The following is a 13028-nucleotide window of genomic DNA, read 5'->3' as shown; positions in this document are numbered from 1 at the left end:
GGAGTACAACTACAATGACAGCTATACCCACTGCAACAACCCAGCCTCTAATCATGGTGGCAACAACACCTATACTTAATGCAACAACCCAACCCTTAACTACGACTACATCACTCATACCTACTACAACCACCCAACCCCCAACCACGACTACAACTACAATGACGGCTATACCAACTGCAACAACCCCACCAATAAGCATGGCGGCAACAGCACCTATACTAAATGCAACAACCCAACCCTTGACTAGAACTATAACGATGGATATACCCACTGCAACAACCCAACCTCTAAGCATGGTGGCAACAACACCTATACTTAATGCAACAACCCAACCCTTGACTGCTACTACAACACTCATGGCTACTACAACAACCCAACCCCAAACCACAACTATCCCTCCACTTGCAACCACACTAGGGTCAACTACAACCACCCAACCCCCAACCACGACTACCACTACAATGACGGCTATACCAACTGCAACAACCCCACCAGTAAGCATGGCGGCAACAGCACCTATACTTAATGCAACAACCCAACCCTTGACTACAACTATAACGACTGATATACCCACTGCAACAACCCAGCCTCTATTCATGGTGGCAACAACACCTATACCTAATGCAACAACCCAACCCTTGACTACGACTACAACACTCATACCTACTACAACAACCCAACCCCAAACCACAACTATCCCTCCACCTGCAACCACACTAGTGTCAACTACAACCACCCAACCCCCAACCACGACTACAACTACAATGATGGCTAAACCCACTACAACAACCCAACCTCTAAGCATGGTGGCAACAACACCTATACTTAATGCAACAACCCAACCCTTGACTGCTACTACAACACTCATGGCTACTACAACAACCCAACCCCAAACCACAACTACCCCCACACCTTTAACCTCACCAGTGTCAACTACAACCACCCAACCCCCAACCACGACTACAGCTACAATGACGGCTATACCCACTGCAACAACCCCACCAATAAGCATGGCGGCAACAGCACCTATGCTAAATGCAACAACCCAACCCTTGACTAGAACTATAACGACGGATATACCCACTGCAACAACCCAACCTCTAAGCATGGTGGCAACAACACCTATACTTAATGCAACAACCCAACCCTTGACTGCTACTACAACACTCATGGCTACTACAACAACCCAACCCCAAACCACAACTACCCCCACACCTTTAACCTCACCAGTGTCAACTACAACCACCCAACCCCCAACCACGACTACAGCTACAATGACGGCTATACCCACTGCAACAACCCCACCAATAAGCATGGCGGCAACGACACCTATACCTAATGCAACAACCCAACCCTTGACTACGACTACAACACTCATACCTACTACAACAACCCAACCCCAAACCACAACTGTCCCTCCACCTGCAACCACACTAGTGTCAACTACAACCACCCAACCCCCAACCACGACTGCAACTACAATGATGGCTAAACCCACTACAACAACCCAACCTCTAAGCATGGTGGCAACAACACCTATACTTAATGCAACAACCCAACCCTTGACTACGACTACAACACTCATACCTACTACAACAACCCAACCCCAAACCACAACTGTCCCTCCACCTGCAACCACACTAGTGTCAACTACAACCACCCAACCCCCAACCACGACTGCAACTACAATGATGGCTAAACCCACTACAACAACCCAACCTCTAAGCATGGTGGCAACAACACCTATACTTAATGCAACAACCCAACCCTTGACTACTACTACAACACTCATGGCTACTACAACAACCCAACCCCAAACCACAACTACCCCCACACCTGCAACCACACCAGTGCCAACTACAACCACCCAGTCCCCAACCATGTCTACAATGGCGGCCACAGCCCAACTCCCAACAACTTCACTTATTACAATCTCCACTACAAATTCAACATATGCTTCAAGACCAGGTGAGTGGGACTAAAGACAGTTTTTTTAGATTGTCTACCATAATGCCAGAAGTAGAATTATACCTTAAAATGTGTTTATATTTTTTCATTCTACATACTAATGCAGAATTGCTAAATCAGTTCATTCAATTTTAAATTTGTCCTTCTAGGTTTTATTGTTGCTCTGAATGGGAAGATATCTATAAGATATAAGCCACTGAAAAATGAGTATGCAACCATTGAAAAACAGGTCAGTAAGTTGATTAACTTTGATGTTGGTTATAATCTTATTTTTCTTTTGTCTGGTTAGGTTGATTCCACTATGAACTTCCGAAAGTGTTTCTACCTCTGTGCCTTTTTTCTTATGTTATGGTGTTTTGAAATGTCTTTCCCAAGAAAATTTGATTTGAGAGCCAATTGTCTACACACTACCTATGTCAAAAGCAAATCTCAGTCATGAATGGCATGAGCACAAATGCAAAATCAGTTATGTTTATAATCTGCATCTGATTCCATCTCAATAAACCCTTGTGTTTTCTTCTGCAGATTAAAGATGAACTGGTCAGACGAGGACTGCCATCAACTATGAGTGTTAGCCTCTTTTGCCCCGTTTCAGAACGAATGGTCGATCTACCCTGAGTAGAAAGCTGCTGAGTAGTTCTACCTCATTCTGTCACTTTCTGTTTCCGAACAGGTGATATCAATCAGGTAATTAAACGCAGCGTCCTGTCAACCCTGAGTTAGGCGCGAGCCCGAGCATGAAATAATCCCTCATCAATGGAACACAGATAACGCAGTTCACCATGACAAGAAATAAGAACCCTGGAAGTTCGCATTTCCCGCGAGTAGAAATAGAAATCTTTAGTAAAGGTATGGGCTGCACAGTGTCGCAGTGGGTAGCACTGTTGCCTTGCAGCAAGAAGGTCCTATATGTTCGACTCCAACCCTGGGTCTTTCTGCATGGAGTCTGCATGATCTGCATGCATGGGTTCTCCCCGGGTACTCCGTAACTGTCCAAGTCCAAAAACATAACTCTTAGGATAATTGGCCCCTCTAAATTATCCTTAGGTGTGAGGCTACGCGTGAATAGTTGTTTGTCCTGTTGCCCTGCGATAGACTGGCGACCTGTCCAGGGTGTACCCTGCCTCTCGCCATTGAATGAACCAGCACCCCTTCCGACCCCATGAGGGATAAGCGTGCATAGATAATGGATGGATAGTAAAGGCATATGGATAAGATTAAACCCTAAGAAACAATGCTGTTGCTGCAGAAAAAAGCGAGTTAGCTGAAAAAGTCAATGCATGAGTAATATTAGTGTTATTTGACAGAGAATTAAAGCTGTATCCTCACACTGTACTCATTCAACAACCAAAGAAAGGGAGGGGGACGCATTGATTATGTGTCTATAGGTGCAAACTGACAGGCATTAAAAGTACGTGGCAGCAAATCAAGATAAAGTATGAAAATACAATTTAATCAGGTAAGGTTGAGTTATAAGTTTTTCATATGTTTAACCATACTCAACTAAAGTATTAATTGGCTATAATACATATTTGCAGTTAATGATGGGATGGTGGGAGTTATTAAAATAACTGATATGTTCATTCATCTTTTTGCCAGAATTTGGTGTCACCCATTCTTCTAAAAACGAGTTGACACTGATTGTGTAGATGGATAATCTGTGCCAACCTCACTTTTTATTAATCATATAGGCAATATTTAAAGTTGTGGTAAATGTGGCGTTGTTTAAGTGAAGAAATCTGCTGTAGCCCTAACGGTGTTGGGGAAAAAAAATATATGAAGAGAAAATTAGTGCTGGAAGTCTTAAAATTTAATAGAGAATAAATTATTGCTTTCTTTCTGTTTAGTTCCTTTATTAATCTTGTGGGTCTCTGACTATGAAACATCTTTAAACTCGACTATAACTGAGTGTGACAGTAACATTCATGACAGCATGACATACAGCTGCCTCAGGTTATTAAAAAGCTGCTCTTAGCAAAAAAAACGAAGAGCAGCACAAAAATTGTTCAGAACTACAACAACCCAGTGTCCCTTAGTGTTAGAAAACCATTGTGCAGCTCAGAATACTAAGATAAATCAATGACAGCGGCAAAAAAACGGTAACACCTTAAAATATAATAATTTAAAAATTAGCGGACATTTAATCGTGGTCTCTCTCCTCAGAAATCTGTCAGTAAGGCCTGACAGAGATTTCTCAGGAGTATTTGCTCTCCAGCATACAGGCTCCTCCAGAACAGGACATACCTTTTCTAACACTTCCTTGTCCAGATCTCTGCGAAAAATTAGGAAAAACTAATTTTGCCCAAACAACTCTGCTTGGTAGCAGGGTTGTTTCACAGAGTAATTTGCTGTCATAATTTTACTCGGGGTAAAAGCTTCTAAGCTTTCTGAAATGGAAAAGGCAGGGTGTGCATGAATTTACCCCAGAAATTACTCTGAATATCAACTAACCCAGCTTTCTGAAAATGGGGTCCTCAGGGCAGTTACACCAACAACTCCTTAGAGGCCAAAAATGTATCTAATCCTAACAGATAATGTTCTGTTTCTTATGACTAAATATTTTTTGGAACTTTTATTTCTTTACATATGTTTTTGAATAATAAAGAGCAATATAACAAGAAAAATACGTGTGGCATGTTTTTTCAGCCATTAAAATATTTTCTAAATATTTTAAAGTGATAGAAAAATGTATGCTCTCCTCCTAACCCATCTCAATGAAAACAAGGCTGAAATCATCTTGTCTATCCTTGACTTTGACTTCATATAGTTCCTTGAGGACAGCGGGAATTTAAGCAGAACTCTCTGAGCTGATTGGGCGAAGAAACACTTAGTGCTTGTCTGCCAACGTTTGGTTTTAGCCAATCACTGTATCAGATTAAAAAAGCAATAAGCAAAAAGTCATTATTTTAAATAGAAAAAAATAAACGAAAAAAAATGTGTTTTGTGGAGAACTAAAGGTGTCTTTTTAGATGGACTATGGTATGACGTCATACACCACCTCTCTGTGTTCTTCTCCAGTCTCTTGTTTACATAGCTGGGTGAGCCGCGCCTGCATGTACGTGCATGTGAACAGCTGCCACTCAAGGCTAAGCCCCTCCCTGCTTGTAAAATGCCACCACCAGAGCAGTGTTGCTTAGGCACAAGATGGTAGAGAACACACCCTGCAGATTAAATCACTCTCTTACTTACAGCATTATACCTACTTCACCAGACATGTTCCTCCAATGCTTCTGTTTTGCCGTGTATTTATCCTTTGTAAATATGCGCATAAGGCGATAAGTGAGAAAGGGAGGGGAAATAGGTGCTGGGTTGAAGCCGGAACGGTGCTAGAGAGAGCCGTTGTGTGATGCACGATGTTTTGGTCTACTGACAGTGTTCAAGCCCCATGTAGTTGTGAAAAATCGCTCATTGCTCCTTTAAAACATAAGTAGCAGGCATCATGAGAAACTACAAGAAAGTAAGCTAGTCAAGACATTTCTCAATGTTCTGCTATCAAAGATGAAAACGTAGATTCTTACAAAGCAGATGTGAAATCAGCAGCTATGCACGTGTCCTCCTGTGCTGCCATGTTTGTGTTGGTTCAGCTGAGGGCTCAACTGCTCATGCTTTTGTCGCACCAGTATGTCCCACCTTAACCCTCAGTACTGCAACATGATTGGTTCCAGCTTCAACAAATGGTTGAAGCTGGAACAATACAAGATGGATTCTTGTGTGTTTGTGAACGCACAAATACTACGAAAATTCATCTTGCAGGCAAGGTTAGATCTAACAAGTTAAACATGTCATTCGAGCTCCTATGAATGGTTCTTCTTTTTAGTCCAAAGTGTTTTAAAGGTTCCACATACTCGGGCGTACTGTGCGCATACTGTGAGCCTTGCAGATAGTCTGTATGGCAAGCAAGTGTGGCAAAATTACTTATTTCCCACATTTGTATATAAAAACGAGGCTAAAAATGCTCTTTTACTAGCTAGGATATCATGATTAGGGGTTTGTTATGGTTTATGTTTGTTATTTGATTAATTAGTTCACTCTCCTGCCTTAAGTTCAGTTTCTGTTTTGGGTTCTTTCTTGTTTGGTTTTTATTATAGCTTGTGTTCTGTTTAGTCTTAGGTTAAGGTTCTGTATTAGTTTTGGTTTTTGGAATAATGTGTTTGATTTTGTACTTTGTTTTTTGTTATCAGGTCTTCTGGCCTGCTCTGATCCCTTCTGTCACCAGCCTTTATTCAATTCACCTGCCAGCATTCTTTCCCCTCTTAGTCACCACCTTATTTACTTCCAGTCACATCCCTTCCCCTGATTAGCTCCACCCATTCTGGTAATAAGTTTCACTCCATTCACCTGCTCACTCCCCTACTTATACCTGCCTCTGCCCCCTGCAATCTGCCAGATCAATTTGTGCCATTTTGGTGGGTATTGTCCAGCATACTCTTTTCTGATAGTCCTGTGAATATTGACCCAATTTGCCTTTTTGACTTATGATCCAGCCTGATCCTTGAACCTGTTTTGCCTGACCCTGTTTCTGTCGTGGAGTTTCTGAGTTTGCCTGATCCCTGCCTAGTTAGTCTGCTTACTGTTCTGGACTGTTTTTGGCCATTGGATCTGCCTGCCCTTAGTGAACCTGTTTGCGTATCGACCCTGGACTGTTATTTGACCACCGAGCCTGCTTATCCCTGCCTGATCCTTTTGAGCTTTATTAAAGCCTTTTTATTTTTGCACTCTCGTTTCTGGCTGAATACTGGGTCCTCAATCTCTCGTTTCTGACACAGGATGCCATAACACGGTGAAATCCCAATAAAAATGCTGTTTAATAAAATGTAAACCCTACATTTAGTCAGGTCACTGAACACTGCTTTTTACATCCAACTAAATGTATTTTTTGCCGCTTTGGTGCATTTTTTACACCATATAAAATGGCATTATCTCTAATGAAGCAGGGCCCTGCCCACACTCTTTCGATTAGAGAAGTAGAGTGGCAGACCCTACTAATTCATAAAAGATAAAAAAAATTGTTTAGTTAATATATTCTGTTACATCCAGTGTTAGTGTTTTTCTTCTTTAACCATCTCAATATTCTAATGCAGGGGTGGCTGGCCTATAATGGTGCACCACCCTCCCTAACAAAGAGAGAGATAAGAGTTTATTTTGCAATTGTAAGTGTTAATAATAATATTGTAATAATATTGTCCAATCAGCAACCTCAATAGCTGTGACTTTCAGCAGCCTGACTGCCGCTTCGAACCAGAAGCCCCACCCCCCTTCGATCGAGTTGAAAGTTGCCTCAAGCGTTCCCATACGTAATTACGATGTTACGGCCCAGCTCGAATGACCGCAACAAAAACAGGTAGGTCATGGCAACCAGGAATGTTTTTAGCCTTTCAGAGGCATTTATTAAAATTATAGTCTAGGGGTGATGAGTGGCACCGCAGGATGTGCTTTCAGCACATGCTCCCTCCACCTAGTCTTCTCTCGGCTTGGTTCTCTCTGGAGCTACGGCAACCTCTGGAGCCATAGACACATTGGCACTTCGATGACACCTGGTACCACAGTGACACACCTCCTCATGGGTGGAACGGCACTCCTTAAATACCATTCAGGTGGCCACGTAATCAGAAGCACCTCCCACAATCAAAGACCTGCATTGACACAGAATTACCGGCCACTTGCCTCACAGCATGGCCGTCACACACGGCAAGAGTATTTATTTCAAATTTTGGACACAGCAATGCATTTCTATGGGCTCTGGGAGGGCTTGCCCCAATGCAATTTCACATTGTCACACAGTGTGGCGTGCTTGATAGATAAGTACAGCACACACACGTCTTTAACTCCATTGTCTATTTAAGAGAATTACCATTCAGTCGTAGAAGTGAGTTTGATAAATTGACTGTTAAAGCATCGGGACCAGCAAGACCAAGTTTAAATATCAAGCAGGTGTCCACTAAAGCGGGTATGATCGGAAAAGATGGCTTGCAGGGTGTGAAGTAGCTAACTCCCTGTTCTGCTACCCCTGTGTCCTAAGTCACCCTGATGTCAACACGGAGACTTCCTGGACAGGTGTCACTGATATTAAGCATCTTTCTAAAAAAGCAAGGAAACACGAAGCATCGAAGATGCATATGGACAGCTGTCGGCTTTTGGGAGAACAAACGTTGCAACACAGTTAGCCGAGAGCTACACCATAGCTGTGCGTCGTTGCAATAATGAGGTGAACAAGAACCGCCACATCACGAGCAACCTTATTGACTGTGTGAAGTTCTGTGGAGTTTTTGAGTTAGCCTTGCAAGGCGAGGATGAATGTATAGAGTCCAGGAATGCTGGGACTTTCCGTGGGCTGGTGGGATTTTGTGGCGTCGCTGGACAAGGTGTTTGAGGAGCACTTAAAAATGGCCATAGTCTTTAAAGGTACGTCAAAGACTGTGCAGAAAGGCGCGCACGTGGCGCAGCGAGTAGCGCGACCCATATACAGACGCCTTAGTTATATTTCCAGAAAAAGCGAGCCACTATAGCCGCAAAAAATCCCCCCCAAAAAAAATCGTGGCAATCCAAGCAGATGAAACCACAAAGGGTTTCTACACAGACTCGGTGCTTGTCCTGAAATAAATAGAGGAAAAAACATACAGTGCAAGAACGGTTCTTTCAATTTGTTCCAATCTTGTCTACAAAGGCTGGCTCCATTGCACATGCAAGTTTGGAGAGACTTAACGTTTTCACTGATGCTGATGACAAGTGTAAGCTCATTGCGTAAGCTTACGATGGTGCCGGTGTGATGAGAGGAGAGAGGGCTGGTGTGCAGCAAAAGGTACAGGATGTGCAGCCAGATACCCATTATTAGCATTGTGACACATAGCAGCTGAATTTAATCATGCAACAGGTAACTTCTCACATGCCAGCAGTGAGAGGTTTTTATTTTCTCTGACTTTCCACTTTTATTCACCTGGTCACCTAAAAACGGCCAGCCCTTCTTGACCAAATTGTTTCACAACGATTGCCAAGAGCATCATCCACAAGATGAAACTCCAACAGTAGGTTTGAGAGCAATGTCTGTGAGAACCTGGATGACCTCATTATGTGTTTTGAGACCATCACCTCAGACAGTTTATTGGACTACACCACCGTGTAGGATGCTGCAGGATGAAGATTTTCTTTTTTTTTCCTGCAATTGTTTCATCATATGTCTCAGGTTGGCTTGATGTACCAACAGCTGCAGAAAAGGGACATTAACATGGTGTTCATCAAACGTGCTCTGCAGAACTTCACCAGCAGTGTTCAGGTCATCAGGTGAGATAATAAAGTATAGATATTAGAATAATTATGCACGCGTTTATTAATAAATGTCTGCATGTTATGACATTACTTCATAAGAATTTAAAAGTAAGTAACCGATTTAGTCATATGCATTTATCTGCATCAGTAAGTTAATCACATCCAGAAACGGTCTTATTTTTCCATCCATTCCCTGAACGTTATGCAACACAGGCGATTTTTGTTACCAATAACATTGGTTTTAAGACAGGAAATATTGATCATGACAAAGAGGTACTGTCTCAATCATATTCAAACACCTTTGATCTGTGTCTCTTCAGAGCCCAAAGCTCCTCCCATCAGCAGCAGCAAGAAGCACCAGGTAGCACAAGATCAAGAAGAGCCTTAGGAGAACAAGAGAAGCACAGGTAGTCAAAAGAGGTATCTGCATTCACTTCTGTAGGCACCATTGATGTAGGCATTCTTGATTGTTGGGACCAAGAGATAAAAATGTTTTCACCTGTTTATTGGATTTTGATTTAATAATCTATGGTAGTTAATTACTCACCCAACACTTATTCTTATTTAGTGTGAGCCTGCATGCATAACAAAATTCTTACCTGGGAACTTTGAAACAGTCGATACAGCAAACCACTTTCATGCCAACATGTTTTGTTTACTTTTGTGTGTCACTCATTGTACCTTTTTATAAATTTAACATATGTGACACAATCCTGGGCCTGGCCAAAGACAGGTTCTCCTTCACCAGCCACCTTGTGAGTGCTGTGCTGCTAGACGGAGAGCTTTTTGACCGGCATCAGAAAATGTTTCCTGAAGAAGCTCTGAACACCACTGTGAGGGAACAAGAAGAAGCTGAGGACTGAGCTTTCTCTCATTTATGAGTCCAGACATCAGGGGTTGCTGACTCTGTAGCAGGTTCTACACAGCTACAACTGGCAGGAAACCTTCTCTGAGGCTGTGAGGCTGTCCAGCATCCTTATAACCACTCCAATGACAACAGCTGAAGCTGAGAGGTGTTTTTCCACCCTGAAAAGAATTAAGACCTGAGAAATACTATGGGACAAGAACGTCTGAATGCAGTGGCCGTGCTTTTCATGGAAAGAGAGCACTTGTCTAAAACATGACTGACTTTAATGAGAGGGTTATTGAGCACTTTGCCTGTGTGACAGGACGAGGGTATGAGGTTTTAATATTTGGCCCCTCGAAACCGGAGATATCAATAACGCCACCTTAGGAATTGCCCCCAAGGAAATAGATCGCCAATAAGGCACTACAAGTTCGTTACCCAAAGAGAACAAGACGATTCCACAACAAGATGTATTTTATTATTCCACGCTAAAACACAATTAGGATACAAGGGACAACACGGGAAGGAAAGGGGACAGTACTAAGGCTAACCAGCAGGGGGTGGGCAGTCCAATTATAGTGAACTGGATCTTAAAGAAAAAGAATCAATCCAAATAAATCACCCCATTCACTTGTGAACAGACATGCATTTGTGAAAAAAAAACAAATTATCCCAACACACAGATCCAGTCCTCAGAAAGGCCTTTCCCCCACCCCACCGCCTTCAGCCTGGAAATGAGAGGGTAGGACTAATAGAGCAAAAAAACAAAAATAAAAAGGCAATAGTAACAGTTTAAACATACACCAAGGCTAAAATGAGGTTGTTCTTAACCTCAGACATAATTAAAAATAATTTGAGCTTTAATTGGATAACCTAAACAAAGAAACCCAAGGCCAGATGGCACACAGAAACAGGATGGTTAGAATAAACAAATATTAACCCAAAATACAGAACTAAGAGACCCAAATTGAGAATTTAGCAAAAACAAAACCCCAAATAAAACAAAAATAAAGCAAGACAGTAACAATAAAACAAAGCAGCAGAGTCTCCAGCAGCTTTATCTCTGCAATCAAAGTACAGGTTAAGAAGTGATTTCAGAAACTGCAGAAAGTAAAGGGGAATCAGGCCACCTATAGAGTACCTACCAGTTTGGTGTCGTTACACTGCACTGGGGGTCGTTTCATCCACACCCCAGTCCCAACCAAGAGATTTCAGGCACTTTCTAAGGTCAAACAATTTGAGTAAGCCACTAAAATTATAAAGCTAACGCAGCAGGAGAAAACATTACTTACTGGTAGAATTATTTTTCCCTTGAGTGAGCCAAACAATGTCCTCACTGCAACATGACCAAGTGTAGGCATAAAGCACCCAGGTGAGGGAGACTCCCTTTATGCTCTCCACCCATAAGCTAATTGAACACCAGGTGTCCTCAATCTCAGGGGAGGCTTCATCCTGCTACACCTGCTTAAAGGAGAGGCAGGCAAAATTTCAGTACAAGTGATGCGTGAGTGTGTCATTGAATGGTCAGTTATGTTATGTTATACTTTCCAAATTTGTATCTGTAAATAGCTAGTTGCATATTTTCAACCAAACTGAAATGTTGTGGAACCATTGAAGCGGTGACTGAAGGAGGAACAGTTTAAACCGCTGTCCTCTGAATAACAGTCAGTAAGTTACATAAAAGGATCCTGCAGTCGCTTCAGTCTTCTAGGGATCAGACTGTTTTCAGCTTTTCTGCATTTCTGATTATACGTCTGCATGGCCAGTTTCATGGTGATACTCAACTAATTAAATTAAATGTGATATTAAAGCTGTTGTGTGCAGCAGCCTGTTAATGAGAATTCAGTTGTTTTCCTTTTTCCTGAGGAGAAATCCTAGAGACACTCATCATCTGTCAGGTCTCTGCTGGCTTTCTTTCTGTTCCTCAGGTCGAGAAAATTTTCATAAACTCATGTTTTTCCTGTTGTGAATTTATTTTTTGAATACTTACAGGTTTAGTAATCTAATTTGATTATCACTATGACATGATGGCTAGATATTGCAGATTGTGCTTTCAAGCAGATTGTGATTTCAAGGGCATAATAGTAGATAACAATTGTATCTGTTTGATATCCACAGTGTAGCTGTTTTACCTAGGTAAAAAATGTATTGTATTTAAGAATTTAATTTGTTAGGTGTAAAAAAAAAAAAAATGTGTGTAATTTTCATGGGTCATACCACCATCTAGTGGATGAACAAAAAAACAATTTGAATATTAAATATTTCAGTGTAATGCTGTAAAGTTAGCCAATTTGACTTTTATGTATTAATAGTTTACTCATTGAAGGGGTCATCATAGCCATCCTGATAACCTTTTTCCCCACCTGGGAAATTTGTCAGGACCCGCCACTGTTCTAATGTCTTAAAAGTCAATGGGAGAGAAGAAAATACACAATAACTATCTGAAATAAATGAAGACTGCACTTTTGAAATCCGAGTTGTATTTGTAGTACTTGTTTTTGTTGGTTGTAGTGCTATTAAATACACAAAAAGTAAATTGTGTTTGCTGGAACCCTATTACTCCAAATGTATTATTTTTTATATAAGTATTTCTGAGACCTCTACCTCTTCAACAAAGTCTGTGTTTTTCTGAACATACAATTTACAACATACACAAATTATATATTTTACACACCCTGTATAAAAATGCAGAAAACATAAGGAAAATGTATTTTTGGTCTAATGTATCAATAACGGATCAAAGAAAACTTGAAAGCCTGATGTATTTTTTTTAAAGCCACCAAAAGGATTTTCTTTTTTTCAAAATGAAAACCTGTATCAAGCTTTAAGGGGTTAAGGACTGAAAGAGAACCCCTAATATAGTAAAATGAAAAATTTCCTGCTTTCTTTTATTAACTTTGAAATAAATAACAAACATAAAGAGGATAGATACTTAGTGTCAGCCGAC

The 13028-nt window shown here is 41.3% G+C and overlaps 2 protein-coding genes across 2 annotated transcripts in view; both read left to right on the top strand.

The window, feature by feature from the left end:
- LOC105924405 overlaps positions 1–13028 on the top strand; it is a 749458-nt gene that overhangs the window by 513161 nt on the left and 223269 nt on the right. The window lies entirely within an intron of this gene.
- On the top strand, positions 24–2867 carry LOC105924516 (mucin-2-like). Its single transcript, XM_036146708.1, has 3 exons — positions 24–1971; positions 2121–2200; positions 2497–2867. Exons 1-3 carry the CDS (start codon positions 54–56, stop codon positions 2587–2589), a joined length of 2091 nt encoding a protein of 696 aa, XP_036002601.1. The 5' UTR covers positions 24–53; the 3' UTR covers positions 2590–2867.

This window comes from Fundulus heteroclitus, chromosome 14 (genome assembly GCF_011125445.2).
Source record: "Fundulus heteroclitus isolate FHET01 chromosome 14, MU-UCD_Fhet_4.1, whole genome shotgun sequence".
NCBI classification, from domain to species: Eukaryota; Metazoa; Chordata; class Actinopteri; order Cyprinodontiformes; family Fundulidae; genus Fundulus; species Fundulus heteroclitus.
The sequence above is the reverse complement of the archived record's forward strand: the minus strand, read 5'-3'. Positions and strand labels throughout refer to the sequence as shown.

What these genes read in the sequence shown, in the direction of transcription:
- LOC105924516 (XM_036146708.1), top strand. Translation starts at nt 54, where the DNA reads ATGGTGGCAACAACACCTATACTTAATGCAACAACCCAACCCTTAACT. An exon ending in AACATATGCTTCAAGACCAG is followed by an intron (nt 1,972 to 2,120) that starts GTGAGTGGGACT and finishes TTGTCCTTCTAG; the next exon opens with GTTTTATTGTTGCTCTGAAT. An exon ending in ATGCAACCATTGAAAAACAG is followed by an intron (nt 2,201 to 2,496) that starts GTCAGTAAGTTG and finishes TTTCTTCTGCAG; the next exon opens with ATTAAAGATGAACTGGTCAG.